The sequence below is a fragment of the Solea senegalensis genome, linkage group LG15 (assembly GCF_019176455.1).
Source record: "Solea senegalensis isolate Sse05_10M linkage group LG15, IFAPA_SoseM_1, whole genome shotgun sequence".
Lineage (NCBI taxonomy): Eukaryota > Metazoa > Chordata > Actinopteri > Pleuronectiformes > Soleidae > Solea > Solea senegalensis.
In genome coordinates, this window is record NC_058035.1 from 21473937 (window position 1) to 21489008 (window position 15072).

Below are 15072 nucleotides of genomic sequence, written 5' to 3' on the forward strand. Positions count from 1 at the left end.
GGATCCTGAGATCAGACAGGAAACAAGAGAAAAAGATGGGGTCTGACACTTTATGGCAAAAAGGAAGTCTAAGCTTCACCCTTCTGCATGTTTTAATACCAGACTTTGATAGTGCATGAATATTGGCATGAAAACTGCAACATGTCTGTGTTTTGTGTTTGTGATTTGATCACAACATGTGGCTGATTGACTTCACCACATGTAAATGACGTAATGCACTCTGGTGTTGTAGAACAAAATGTGTACGGGTCAAAGGGGAAGGTTTCTTTTGGTGAAGGGGACCCTCTTTATTTCTCCACTTTCTGTCCTCTCTCTTTCTTCCATGTATGCGTCTCCTACACTATGGTGCACCACTTCCTCCACCTCTTCTCCTCCGCCTCTGCCTCCTTTTTCGTCCACCTCCCACGCTCCTCTTCAGCTGACACGCCTGCCGTCCAAGAGGAGAAGGGGGCTTGCTTCCGTTTGGTCAGCTCAGGGAGACAGTGTTTGCACCCAGTTTCTGCCCAACTGAGCAAACAGCTCTGCTGCTGCAGTGTGGGCAAAGCCTGGGGCCCTCACTGCGACAAATGCCCCCCTCCAGGCACAGGTAAGGTCTCCAGCCACATCAGACACTCACTCAGGCCCACAAGATATTTTGCCCTCATTTTTTGTGGAGGGAACTACACACCAAATACCATTCAGGTGTCTTGTTTGGCCTTTAGACATGGACTGTAAAGTAAGAGTCTGCCATCTGTGATTGTCTTGTTTCATTTGGTCTACACCAGGCTCTAACTGGCTTAATTACTGGCAAGAACTAAACACAGTATCTTCTCTCGTGCCCAACCTTGAAACTAGCTCAGTTTATACAAGATCGCTGTGGCAAGTGACAAGCAATACGTCTTGTGACTGGTAATCAGGCCAAACCTTAGCTACTTTTCCGAGTAAGAAAATCATTAGTTCTGGAATTGTGTAAGATGGTTCCATCATATGGAAATGCTCTATATTAGGATTATATTCCAATATAATCTAATAATACTCAACAATAACATAACACGCATGTAATGTCGAGGAAGTTTTGAAATTTGAGTAGTGCTGTGAGTCGAATCAAAAGCCGTCAGACTGCTCCAATTTTAACATTAACCAACTAAGAAAGAAACAAAAATGGATAAGCAATGACCCGTGGAGGAAAGTGGTGTTGTGAAAACATATTTTTGTGCAACTGGATATTCTAGGTTTGTTTATTATGTAATGACCTGTAGGGGGCGAACACTACTGACGCTTGGTCTGAACTCAGTGGTCAGTGAAACATAAATCCTGGGCCTTTCACACCACGTAGACCACTTTATACCACATCTATACAAAGTAGTAACACTATTAATGAAATAAATGTCAATGGAATGTGTGTTGAAAAGTAAGACAGGAAGAGCTTGAGAATCCAGGAGAATCCAGGAGAATCCAGATTTAAAAAGGTTTAAAAATGCACAAATACCACGTGTCTTATTTCTCTTATCTTGCTGCATACTTTCCATCTGCATGGTTTTTTATCAGCTTGGCCGAGTAGTTGCTCTTTTTTTAGCGTTGCTTGTAAAGTAGATGACATTAGCAAAACCTCGACACAAGCTGATTTCACACCTAATACTTATCTATAGTTGGATGCTGGTACATTTCAATGGATTTTTATAAGGTTTATTTTCTTTGTTTCATGTAATTCTGAGGAAGAACAACCAGCAGTTATTAGAAGGAGCTCAACAAATGTCTATATTCTGTCATTGTGATGGTCAATGGCTGAGGATGATTTATTAAAACAGTATTATTGCACCCCCACATTCACATAGGGGCAAGAGGTTGTAGCGCCACCACCAGGTGAGTGGGTCTTTAATGAGGTCTAGTGGCTGTTGGCTTGTAGGTAACGTGATATGGATACTGACTCAAGTTTTCTTGGGAAAGCCTGTGGAAATGGTTTTTTCACGACTTGAAGACTCTTCTCCTTTGTGGCACATGTGACACGCCCTCCCCTCCAACAGGTGGTGCTCTGGCATAGCGCCCTCTGTTTTCCATTTAAAAGTGTGTTACAGCAGTTGTTTACGTTTACAGTTGTGTTTGACTTCTGTGTGTGAGCAACCCAGGGATTTCTAACAGTATTATTCCTAATTGCATGGTAAATGATTAGTTGACACAGTACCTATTGCTAGGTTGGTATTACACACACACACACACACACACTCTCAACAGTGCCTTGCTGGAGCACACTTTCATGTGTATGTTTCCTCAGATCACAGACTCAGCTCCGCCCAGGTTAAGTGCATTAGGGCTAAAAACTGCCTTATTATTATTATGTTTCCTGAACACTAATACTGGACATCGGATCTTATTCCAAGTAGGTCAGGAGTCTTCCAGTCGTGCATGGAAGATTCTAAGATAATATAGTTATGCTCAGTGGTGTGTGGTTGGAGATGAAGTAGGTGCAATTTCAGTGACTCTGTAGAGCGCAGCAGGGATGAAAATGTGCCTCCTTTGAAGATGAGTCACGCAGTTACCGCTGCAGAGATCATGTTGGCTGACACTCGGCTGCTGCTGCTGGATTGATAATGATGAGGGATTCCAAGGTGGCTGCCACCATGCAAACACTACTTTTATTGTTTGTAGCACAGTCGTATTTGTTTCACTGTAAATCAGTAAGTGAGGTTGTTTTGGGCATGTGCTAAACTAACAGTAGAGTCAGTAAAAAATACTTCCTTTTCATAAACATTGCTGCTGTACTCTGTAGTGTCTGTTCCAACGACATGATGATTTTACACATGACTTTTTTTCCTTGGTATGTCGAGAGTGAAACGCTCCTATACCTCTGATATTTTGGGGCAAGAGAGTGTTAGATTGGCAGCAGTCATGTTGCTTTGACGTTTACCTGCCGTCTCCGGGCCTCGTCACCATTGACTTATTGTCTCTTCACATAGTCGTCAGTTGTATTCTTTAACTTATTTGATAGCCATGAGTTTGTTTGCAGTTCTTCTGACTTTAATGTCCATAAATAGATGGAAAAATAAAATTTGGATACAAAAATACACACTTTATATCGCAACATATTGTTGTTAGGGATTCGGCTCTGAACTGTCGAGCTGCTGATAACTTCAAAGAACCACTCGCACCATTGTTTTTAAGAGGTTGATTATTACCATTATTCTAGAAACAATGTCAATCAAAAAGACTAAAAAGAGTAAATTTTGCACTTAAAACTTGTTTTATATTTGTTTTTATGATGTAGCTAAGTTCAAAGAGATCTGTCCTGGTGGAATGGGCTACACTGTTCTACCAAACCCGCCGGTCCATAAGCCGGTCATCATTTACCAGCAGCCCATTGACCTACTCCCACCTCAGCCCCTGCCCACACCAGAGAGACCAGTGGAGGCTTTTGGGCAACCAGATGAGATCATTCCAGGTGAGCCTCCATCATGTCAACTATGGATATTGTTATTTAATAATGCATTATTGCCTAGCGTGAAGTAGACGATGTGATGATGAGTAAACGAGAAGACAACAACAATTTTTAATTTATGAAAAACCTCTTAGGATTGTGATGTCAGAAGGTTTAGTGAGGGAACGCGAGTTTAAAAAAAATGGAATGTCCTCACCGTCTTTCGGGTGTTCCAAAGAATTCATGGTGTGAGTGATGCATTTTTCATGTAATCTGTGCAGGCGAGGTGGAAGAAGCACACAGTGTTAGTAAAGGTTGACAGCTTCATACAGCAGCGCTGTGGCTGACAAGGCTTAGACATTTCAGAGTCAGAGGAGGCTTTAATTGTGCTGTGTAGAGGAGCTTGATGCTGCGACGGAGAACTTTGGGCTGTGTTTGGGAGCTTTGAGCTGCAGTAAAGGCGGTTGGGAGGAGAACAGGAGGGGCTGTGGTAAAGAACTTGGCAAGGTTCAAGGAACTTCGTACTGTGGAGCTGTAGAGGGCAGCATTGCATCTCAGTGGTGGACATTTTCAGAAGATCAGCAAGATTCTTGAAGAAAGCTTTGAGTGAGGAAGAGAATCCAGAAGGATTAAGGACCGATTATGAGGACCAAAGAATGATGGGTAATTTTGGTTTCAGCTGTGCATTCTAGCACTAAAAATAAACCTAGACACTAAGTAGTATTGTATTTAAATCACAATTACTATTTTGGCTTCTTGCAAACATGATTCTGACAACAGAAAGCAAAGAAAATCAAGTTTGTTTGTGTAATTACTAGTGCTGTCAGTTAAACGCATTATTAACGGCGTTAACACAAACCCATTTTATTGGCGTAAATGTTTTTATCCCGAGATTAATGTTCTTTTAGGCCTAGCAAACTTTGTATCCTCCACTTCAGCCTCTCAGCCATCGTCACGATGACTGAAAGTTTGCCAGGGAAAGTTTACCAAAAGCTGGAGCTCCTGACACCATCAGCTCTCTCCTCTCCTGTGCTGTCCAAACCACTTGAACTTCGGTCCAGGAACTGGATTAAACAAAACTGTCTGGTGTAGAGTTACTCCTGGTGGAAGTTTCATACAGTTGTTGCAGAGAAAGGGAGGGTTCCAACAAGGATACTTGAGTACTCTTGTCTAAAACTCTCTCACATCATCTGCTGTCAAAACACCACTTGACCTTGTCCATGCTAGCAAATGACTGAGCCAGTTTAACCAATCACAGCGTGTTAGCCAAGCTCAAGTCGGGGCACTGGGGACATTGTCGTCACTCTATTCAGTGAAATAAAACAGTAGTACATGTTGTTGAAACACGACTCTTCCCATGATGCTGAGCGGGTCATGGATGATCTAAGGAAGTGCTCCCTGCGCTCACTCTCACATACAGCAGGAACATGTTCGTGACAATAAAGTTCAGTTCATGAGGGCAAACTTCTACCTCCGCACCCTTCGTTATTTTTTCATGCTCCACTTGGACACAACAGTACAAACTCTCGTGTAAGCCTTGCTTTCACTATGTTGTTCTCTTGGCAACAAGGATGTTGTTCTCATGGAAAAATGACTTTTTTTGTGTACGACACAAAATAACTGTGTCCAAAACCATGAAGGAAATAGTGTTGAGCTGGTATGGATCATGTTTTTCCAAACAGGGACATTTATTGAGACAATAAGAACAATAAAACATAAATGTTTTTAATTATGAAGACATGATTACTCTTCAGCTGTGCATCATCCAGCATCCTTTTCATTGACTCAATTGCAAGTCGTGCCAAAACCAGTTATTTTGATGAATTGTATTCATTGAGGGAGACCTTCCTCATGCCTTTTGTGCTTTCCTATGATGAATGAAAGTATCGTTTGAAGTGTGGTCTAAATTCAACAGCCTCACTATGCCAGTGTTGTAAATTGCATCACTGTGAGATGAACAGCATTGTCACTTTTTCAAATTACAGCTCAGAGAGTAACACTACAGATCCTGAGTTATGATGTCTCCTGCATGTGATTAGGCACCCGGATCTGAAAAGAAACATCCCTCCTTTGACATTTGTTTGTCGAGGACAAGGATTAAAGTGCTTTGGCTCACTTCACATTCTGTTCAAACACAGCCCAGCCCACCGGCATTCAGAGGAGGGACATAGAGGCGGAGATAAACCTGGCTGAGGGAGGGAAAGGAGCCTCAGCCTCCTCTGTTATTATTCAGGACATGCTTGGCAGACATCAAGGGAAGGAGAAATGGTGCTAGATCCTAACCAAAGCCAGACAGAATGCAAATTGCTGCTAAGCTTCCCTGGCATAAAGAAGCAAAGAATGTTCTCGCCAGGTGCACAGGACAGGAAAGCAATCTGACTGAAATCCACCACCCAAAACCTGTGTAGATCAGACTCACATGGCACCCAGCAGCAACCTAAGTTGGCGTGTTGGCACAGCTCGACCTGATCTGGCTTGTAGGAAGAGACACGAGTGCATTTACATGCACGTTAAAAGTCTGATTCTAATCTTAATGTCAGGTTAGTCCGACTAAAATTGAGCTAGTCTTAGTCGGACTAACGTACCTGGATAATGCGATTCATAATCCGATTACTCCTGCATGTATATTTTAGTTTACAGAGTTTAAAGTTAACTTTAAATTACTTATGAGTTAAATTAGCAATTACTTACAGAGCTGTTTTCTTTAAGGCCCAAGATTATTAAATTACAACTGGATGCAACTGGGCTTTTGCATCTGCTTTTAGAAAGGAAGTTCCTGAACATCGATTCCAGGTATTCTTTTACTTACTATCACCACAACTTGGATGCTAAAAGACATCCCTAGGAGAAATGGATGGAAGGGTTGAATAAATAATCTGAAATAGTTTTCAGGTTTGATTTAATCACAGACACAAACTCGGACCAGAGTAAAACATGTGAGCTATGCTGTTCTTTTCTTTATTCAATGTGAGCCTCCACCTCCCAGAAAAAGATGATGATGATGATGACTGCTGCCATTCTCTACACAAGTTTCCCATAATGCAATCGTAAACACTCACCTGAATTACACCGGCTTTTGCAGTATTTTCACCACAAAACAGGTGGATTTTCACACGGGAAATATAATGAGTCACTCATTACTCTTTAAACATGGGAGGTCTATTACGATGCATTAAAGGTCCAGTGTGTAAAAAGGAGTGACATCTAATGGTGAGACTGTAGATTGGAACAAACAGAAGACTCCTCGATCCGCTCCTCCTTGTCCTCCAAGCGTGTCAGGGAACTACGGTAGCCCTCACATACCAGAAAGGATTTAAACGCTATTTCACAACTCAGTCTTCATTGGTTTTATGCATCAGGTTTAGCTGGGGGAGAAGGCATTCACCATTGTTTGCAAACGACGCAGGTTTTCACATATGCAACACTCACCTGAATGACAGCGTCGTTTGCACGCCACATTCAGTGTACTCCTTGTGCCTGTTCCAAGCCCAAATGGCAGGTTTGTGTCAGGAAAAACATCTCTGGCAAATGAAATATATGGATTATAAGCCATTGAAATTATTACACACTGGACCTTATATTAGACGTATTATTAACGTATTGTAAATGTCAATACTACATCATTTTTCCAAATACGCACTTATGTTTCTTTTCTCTCTTTGGGCAGTAGCTACAACTGCACCAGAGCAGGTAGGTTGGGTGTTTTAAAGAGCGACACTGCAGCAGCAGTATGCATGCACAGTCACATTCAGAAACACCGTTGCATGAAGTCAGCGTCATTGCTGCATGACTTTGGCTGTTCGGCACACAGCGGTGAGTCCCTGCGTGAACCTCTGATGTCTGTATGTGAACATAAGCAACAGATGGACTGAACTCCTAAAGACCACGTTCCAGGCGGAGGTCGGTGCAGAAGTGGTCGGTGCAGACAGTCTTTGCTTCCTGGCTTTGCTCGCTGAGCTGTTCATTCTTGCTCTGTTAATAAGCTGTTAAGATGCCATGCAAGCTAAATGCTAATCTGCTTCCGAGCACAGCATCTGTTTTGCATGTCAGACATTGTGCAACGTTTATGCTGACGTCTGGTCCACAACATGTGCATACAGTGCTTTGTCGACCTTGTCCCTTTGGTATAATTGTGTGTCTTGTTGTTGAAGGAGCTGATAGTTCCTGGGTTTAGCGATAGACCATTAGTTGAGCCAATCCTGCCCCAGCTATCACCGGGTGTGTCCACTGTCAAGATGGAGGCAGCGTTCCCAGGTGTCTGTTTCTCTACACTTCATACTTTGTGGTACATCTATAGCGTGTGAAGCTCAGAATACTTTGTCAGTGTCAGTTTTGTTCAAGTTCACTCAGGGTTTGCCAGATCCAAGTTAAGGCTAAGGTTAGCACTTTTTAGCTTCTGCCGAGGTCAGACCACACATTTTAAGCACAATTGACTATATGCAGTCATGAAAAGCTAATGATGGCAGTAGATGTCTTCAGAAGTTACCAAGAGTATTTCATGATGGATTATAGACTATGGATGGACACAGTAGTGCTCCACTGTTGTCCTCTCTCAATGCTCACAGCACAGATTTGTGGCTCTGTGATTGCTTAATGCAATTATTTTCCCCAAGGGGTCACATGAGAAACTTAAAATATCGTTGATATATATTTGTAAAAAAGAGATAAATTGTATATATACATATATATAAATATGTATATATAGATACATGTGTCCATACCTCAGGCTTTTCAAAATAAAAGCAACACAGTTGTTTATCCATGTTTATGACTGATATACCGCGGGCCAGACAGTGATGCCCAAAGGGCCATATGTGGCCCGCGGGCCGTAAAAAATAACGTCTGGCTTAATGTAACAGTGATTACAAGAGACCAAAACATTGTGTAGTCTGACCTTGGCATTAAAGTCATGTTACAGGGTTTTATTTTATATAAGTGTGGGTGTCTGATCTGACCTGTCAGGTTGCTGCAGATTGTTGTAGACATTCAACTCTTTTCTCTGAAGGTTCTACAGCAGAATCATTTTAGTGACTTGAAACTTTTAGTCAGACAGCAGAAAAAGGAGCTATCATCATCATGGGATCAACACGAGTATTCAATCATTTGCTTGATCTATTTTTAAGATATTGGAAATATGTAAAAAAAAATGATTGCATTTATAATAACAAATCTTTCTACTTTAATGACGACCTCATTTGTGGTGCAACTATTATCACAAGGTGGCAGCAGCAACAGCAAGCATTGAGTTAGTGGACTTCAGTTATGAAATTGAACAGACTTCTTGAATGCATCTTAAAGCTGCTCCTCAAATTTCAACATGCTGTAGATTTAGCAGATGTGATGATTTACTAGGGTCTGTGAATGCATCTCAACACACTGAACCCTGCATTACTTACAGAAGCTATCATTTGGTGGAGTTTGGAATATTTCATAAATACCATTGAATACTTGTTGCTTGAAATGCCCATCCCTATCTGTTAAAGCAAATTTACTTGCTCTCTGTGTCTTTAAGTCTCTCCAGACATACTGTCTGTTGAACTTGGCTGTCGTCCCTTTTTATGAATATAAAGGGTTTTCTCTAGAAAAAGAGTATGAGGGCTACAATGATGTTGAGGAAGTGGAGCGACTGAGCTTCTGTATCACTAATGATAAAAGGTTACAGGCCTCGTCATGTTCTATGTCACATTATCCTGTATATAAGGACATGAAATCCTGCGATACTCTTATATTGGGACCAGGAATGGGATCTTTCTGGCTAAATAAAGGATAAAGTAAAATGATATTATTTTGTGTACAGTAAAATAATAACAATAATAATAATAATTCAATAGTAAAATGGATGGCAACAAGACATAATGTGAATTCAAAGCTGTTTAAGCTGTCTGACTGTCTATTTACCATGATTTGAGTATTTTTTGGAATCATTTTAGTATTTTGGGAATATTGTTTACTGGTATCATTTTGATATTTTTACAGTATCCTGCTTTTTTTTAAGCAAGACTGCATGTAGTGTAAAGTAGCTTAATGAATAGCATCCAACACTAAACTTCATGTTGTGCACATGAACAAACTAAGAGAGCATTGGCAGCTGAAGGAGGTTATAGTATAGTGTATATTAGGGTTGTGATAGATTGTTCGTGTGCACCACAACATGAATGTGGAGGAAGTGAGACTCGGCCTGTACATCAGTTACTGCTGAAATGATCTATGAAAGTGTCATACGTTTCAAAGAGGATCCTCTTTGTATGGGCAGCACACCTGTTCTCCTTTGTACCTTCATCCATGAGCCTCTGGGCTGTACACAGGGATGGGCTGTATCCAACACGTTTGTTTTCCTGGAGTAATTAAAATGACATCATCAGAATTGTTACTCAGGTCCAGCAGAAATAAATATACAATAAATACCAAAACCAAAAGTAATAATTAAGAGCATTATAGTAAATAATAAATAAAACCTATTGAACATAGATGAATAACCGACAGAGTATACATTGAATGAATGATCAAATATAGATTTGCTAAAATGTGTTATTTTTATTTGTTTTGCTTTTGTAGAGGTTGTAGAGAAAACCTCTCCACCTGCACCAGTGGAGATCCTCCCATCAAATGCAGGCCAGGACATCGCCCCCTCACAGTCATCTGGTAACAATGAAATATTCTATAATCTTGATTTCTTACTTTTCATTTAAAAAAAAAACAAAAAAACATAATTTCCTATGCTCTTACTTTGACACAAATGTACATGCATACAGAATTTCCATTTATGAATATACATGTATGAGGCATAAACACATTTGACATACGTTATTAATGTACTGTATGTAAATGTATGCGTTTTACGAGGGGTATTTCATGTAGTGTATATGAGAAGAATGTAGCACTATATTGGTGACATAAATGGCAGTACCACTCTATATTGGATGTCATATATTTGCTAGTTTCCAACTTCTGATTGAATAAATAAGTTTGTACCCTGACATTTTAACTCTGTAAGTGTATTACTCTATTTATAATATTACTATAATAATTTAATGGAGGATCTATGGGGCACCACTTTCAATTTTACAATCTGGCACCCCAATAGTTGACATTTGAGGAAGTTGAAGAGGTCAGGATGCTGCAGGACTGACAGGGCAGCTCATAGAATCCATGTGAGTCATGTGATGTCTGGAGTTCTATAGATATTAATTGGGTATACAGTAATTTATGAGTTTAAAAAGCCTGAACTGTCCCTTTAAAGAATAATGGGAAATGACTGGCTTTGTTAAAATGTAAATTTAAAACCAATAAACAAGAGGTTACAAACAAAACTAAGGATCGGCCTCATTGTCACTTGCATTAGGCGATTTTGCGGACATTGTGGACTTGTGGTACTTTTATATGAAACGTTTAACTTGTGGTACTCTCATTTTATGTTTCGCTTCCTTGGTATTTTACAACATCTAGTAAGACTCATTATACCGAGTGTAAAACTGCTGCCACGTTTCACTCTCTCTCTCTCTCTCTCTGTCTATTTCTTTTTCTCTCTCTCTTTCTCTTCGGGCCCAGAGGTGGATGAGTGTCAGATCCACCGTTACATCTGTGGTCAGGGGATTTGTTACAACACCATTGATGGCTACACCTGCCACTGCAATGAGGGATACCGTCTGGATGATGCCCACAACACCTGTGTAGGTGAGGAGTCCACTGGTCAAAGTCCTTCTGCAGCACTGACCGCACTCATGTAATAGCTTTTATGCAGAGAGGATGAAGACGTTTCCTGAAAACAAATAAAGAAAAATTCATTTCCATTTGTGGCCTTTATTGAACGTGTTATGACATTTGTCAGCATTTGCTTAGAAAAACACTGTAAAATGTAAAAAAAGGAAAATGATGACACTATTACCAGATGAGACACATCCTCTCTCCCTCTCATTTAAAATGCTCCCATATGATAGACACTGTGCCCGTTTAATGGACATCTAAATAAAGTATCTATGTCTAGAATATACAGTATGTACATTCCTAGCAGCACATGAAACTGGAGAATCTGTCCAGGTTTTATCGATAACTTTTATTGGGATATTAAATGAACACTCATTACAGCTCATTACCTAACTATCTATTTGTCCACTGGGATCTTATCTCATTTAATTGATTGATTTAAATAATGTTGTCCTATGTTGTGTGCCCTGCTTTGTGTGTGCAGATGTTGACGAGTGTTCGGACAGCCCGTCTCTGTGTGTTGGTGGTCACTGCAGGAACACAGAGGGCAGTTTCCTGTGCGTGTGTCCGAGGGGATTTCTTGTTGACGAAGAGGGAACCAGTTGTGTTGGTAAAACTCATGATATTTCATTTTCACACGCGCACACACACACACACACACAGCAACTGCAACAAGAACTGTTATAAGGAGTCAGTTTATGTCAAGTCTGTCAATAATGTTGCATTGAAAATAGAGCTGCAACTAACGATTATTTTCATAATCGATTGATCTGTCGATTATTTTCTCGATTAATCGTTTGGTCCATAAAACTTCAGGAAACCATGAAAAATGTGGATCAGTGTTTGTCAAACCTGGAAATGATGATGTTCTCAAATGTCTTGTTTTGTCCACAAACCAAAATGATTCACTTAATGATTTCTTTGTTACCCAGAGCAAAGAAATTAAGAAAATATTCAAACCGATGAATCGATTATCAAAATAGTTGTCGATTAATTTAGTAATCGATTAATAATCAATTAATCGTTTCAGCTCTAATTGAAAACCTTAAACGCACATTAATTCACTAGACCTTCCCTTGAATTATAATTAAACAAGTCTCTCCACTCACAACAGTGCTCAAGCTTGATGATAACTACCTTCACTCTTAGACTTGACACATGTCTCCTGAAAATGTCTCCTGACATAAATTATTCTCTAATTTCCATCACTCAACATTACCTGAATTATGAGACAGGAAGTGCAGCCTTATATGGAAAAGTAAAAGCAAGTTAGTAATATCATTTTTTATGCACTGAGAGTCTCTGTTATCATGAAGCTTTGAATTCAGAAACATCACCAGTGCAGGTGGCTCAGGGACAAAATTAGGATTCCTCCTTTGACCATGAGTGAGGGGATCATTTCAGGGGAATCGTTGCCCAAGATAACCCAAAGTTTCTATTTTAAATCCCTCCCATTTAGTCCCTGACTCCTGTTGTGGAATGGCACATAGTTCAGTGTTCAGTCCCTAGTTCCTGGTACTAGATGTGGTGGAAACACACCTCACATGCTGCACAGTGCTGTCTAATGGTCAACTGACATGTGCATTATTTTTCTCTGGGACCTCTCCATAGAACCCTTGGGGTCCCTAGACCTGTTATTGATAACCATTGTTCAAACTGCTACGATAGTTTCTGTCCTGTTGATATCAGATCCTAACAGATGTCACAGCTGGACCAGGAGGGGGTTGGACTATGTAAATGTGATGATTCTGTCTCTTGGCTCCCAGAAGGTGTAAATCTTTGAGGCTAAAATTCTCCATAAACCAGTCTGAAGAGTGCCTACATTCAAATGTCAAATAATCTTCTTCAAATAAGTTCAGATTTGCATGTGTTAGACATTGATGGGAAGTTTATCACACTTTCGGAATCTGTCAATTACCACTCGTTCCTGGTTTTTCCATGGCTGGGCACATTTATGCATTGAGATCAAAGATACCCGTGTTTTTTATGTTGGACTCCGTCTTGTTACGTAGTCACCCATGACAGACACCGCTCTGCTAACGTCTGATAGCTGACTCCAGTGCCAAGTGTTAAGCATGCCAACTAGGAAGTGTTAAAGGTACAGTGTGTAATCTGCACGTTAATGGTCCTGACACAGATTATCACCCAAAAATCAGACTCAAGTGACAGAAATAATAAAAACAGTATTGATAGTCAACACTCACTTTTGTATCGGGTTAGAAAGAACTTATAGTCTACTAGCAGTTAGTTCATTATCTGTAGACATGATTTTGACATTGTTGGGATGAGAAGATTGAAATCTTAAAAAACAAGTATTTAACTGGACCTTTAAAGTGACACATACTTATGAGTGCACCCTTTAGACAGATTAATGCGATCATAAACACATACTAGCACACTAGTGCACAGTGCAGAGTAAATGGTGCACTTGGGACAATATGTATGCTAGGCACATCAGCCACAGCCTCTGATGCTGGTCAGCACTCGGTCAAATACTTAAACAAACCTGAACCCGGCAAACTAAGTGTGCACTAATGGAATTAGAAGTCTGGAATTTTGGACGACACCAGCGACCACATTGTTACCAGCTTCTGCGCCGCTCTCCTCCCTGCTCCTGCCCCGTTATTGGGATATAAATATAAGGCACTCTGTCATTACGTGGTTTCCTGACATTTCAGCACAGTTTTTTTCCCCCACCCACTGAAATGATAGTGAATTAAGGCTGCAGGGGCAAACAGGCCTGATGGTTATTTCCCCACTACTGCAATAAAACTCTCCACCGCTCAACTGTCGACGATGAGGGATCAGATTATGACTTTTTATATGCACACAAATATACAGCCATTGCACCTACTAATAACATTAATAATAAAAAGGAGAGGAGGAATTTTAGACATATTTTAAAAGAAGAGTCATTACACTGGGGCAAAGTCAGCTAAGTTAATGTACAGACTCTTTTGAGTCATGTGAACATACCCCCAAATAAAGCCGAGACATACTGCAACGTATTGTGTGTCAAGAGGAGTAGAACATTTTTCCTGTGAAGGCCTATTTAAAATTTTTACAACATCCTTCACAGGTCATAAATTACTGAACACATATTATAGTTGTCCTCATTTCTTCGTTGCTTTGGAGCTCGTTGATTTGCATGTAAAATGGAGCTTTTCTAGGCTCTTTTACAAAGTGCTTTACAGTGTTTTGTAAAGCACAGCTCAGCGTGCACTGCAGACTATAGGGGCTATTGAATTGCATCAATTAAATCAACTTTTTTATTAGTATACATTACAATGTATAGAATCATAGAAACAGAGAGAGAATGAAGAAATCCCCACATATATTTTATGCATTTATTAAAGGTATTTTCTTGTTTATTTATCAACAATCTGTAGGTGGCAGTAATGAGGCTTGGCGTCACCCCACATTCAATAATAAGAACACTGTTCCACTTGCAATGACCGTACTTGTCGAGTATGTACTTGAGTCGTATTTCCCAACTATGCAAGTACATGTTTGCATACTTGTATATTGAGAAACAGCCAGAGACTGAATACGCTAGGGAGGCAGAGGTAAAAGTAATAAGACACAGGTGAAAAACATGATGGCAGGGCAGGAAATCAAGACGGAACATAGTAATTAACATACAAACTACAAAATAAAACAGGAAACAAGGAAAACATTAATCCAGGGGTCATGACAAAGAACTGGACCAAACAATGTCATTCATTGTCTACAAGAGATGTCCCAACTTTTTCACTCCGATACGATACCGATATTGCAGCCTTGAGTATCGATCCAATACGATATCGGCACGATTCATACATACTTTAATTACTTTTTTGTGTTATGTTAGAATAGGCTTGATCAAGTGATGTTACTTCATCAGAGAACAATAATCAGCAACAGTATATTTGAGAAAAACTGACCCATATATTATTATTAGCCAATGGTTACATCAATTTTAACCTTCAACATAAGAA

The 15072-nt window shown here is 40.1% G+C and overlaps 1 protein-coding gene across 1 annotated transcript in view; it reads left to right on the forward strand.

Moving 5' to 3' along the window:
- Positions 1–15072, forward strand: part of LOC122782121 (latent-transforming growth factor beta-binding protein 1-like) — a 64110-nt gene that overhangs the window by 21476 nt on the left and 27562 nt on the right. Inside the window, exons 9-15 of the mRNA XM_044046335.1 lie at positions 419–586; positions 3242–3415; positions 7059–7081; positions 7543–7645; positions 9947–10033; positions 10940–11065; positions 11580–11705. Coding sequence (XP_043902270.1) covers positions 419–586; positions 3242–3415; positions 7059–7081; positions 7543–7645; positions 9947–10033; positions 10940–11065; positions 11580–11705 — 807 coding nt within the window. The remainder of the gene's footprint in view (positions 1–418; positions 587–3241; positions 3416–7058; positions 7082–7542; positions 7646–9946; positions 10034–10939; positions 11066–11579; positions 11706–15072) is intronic.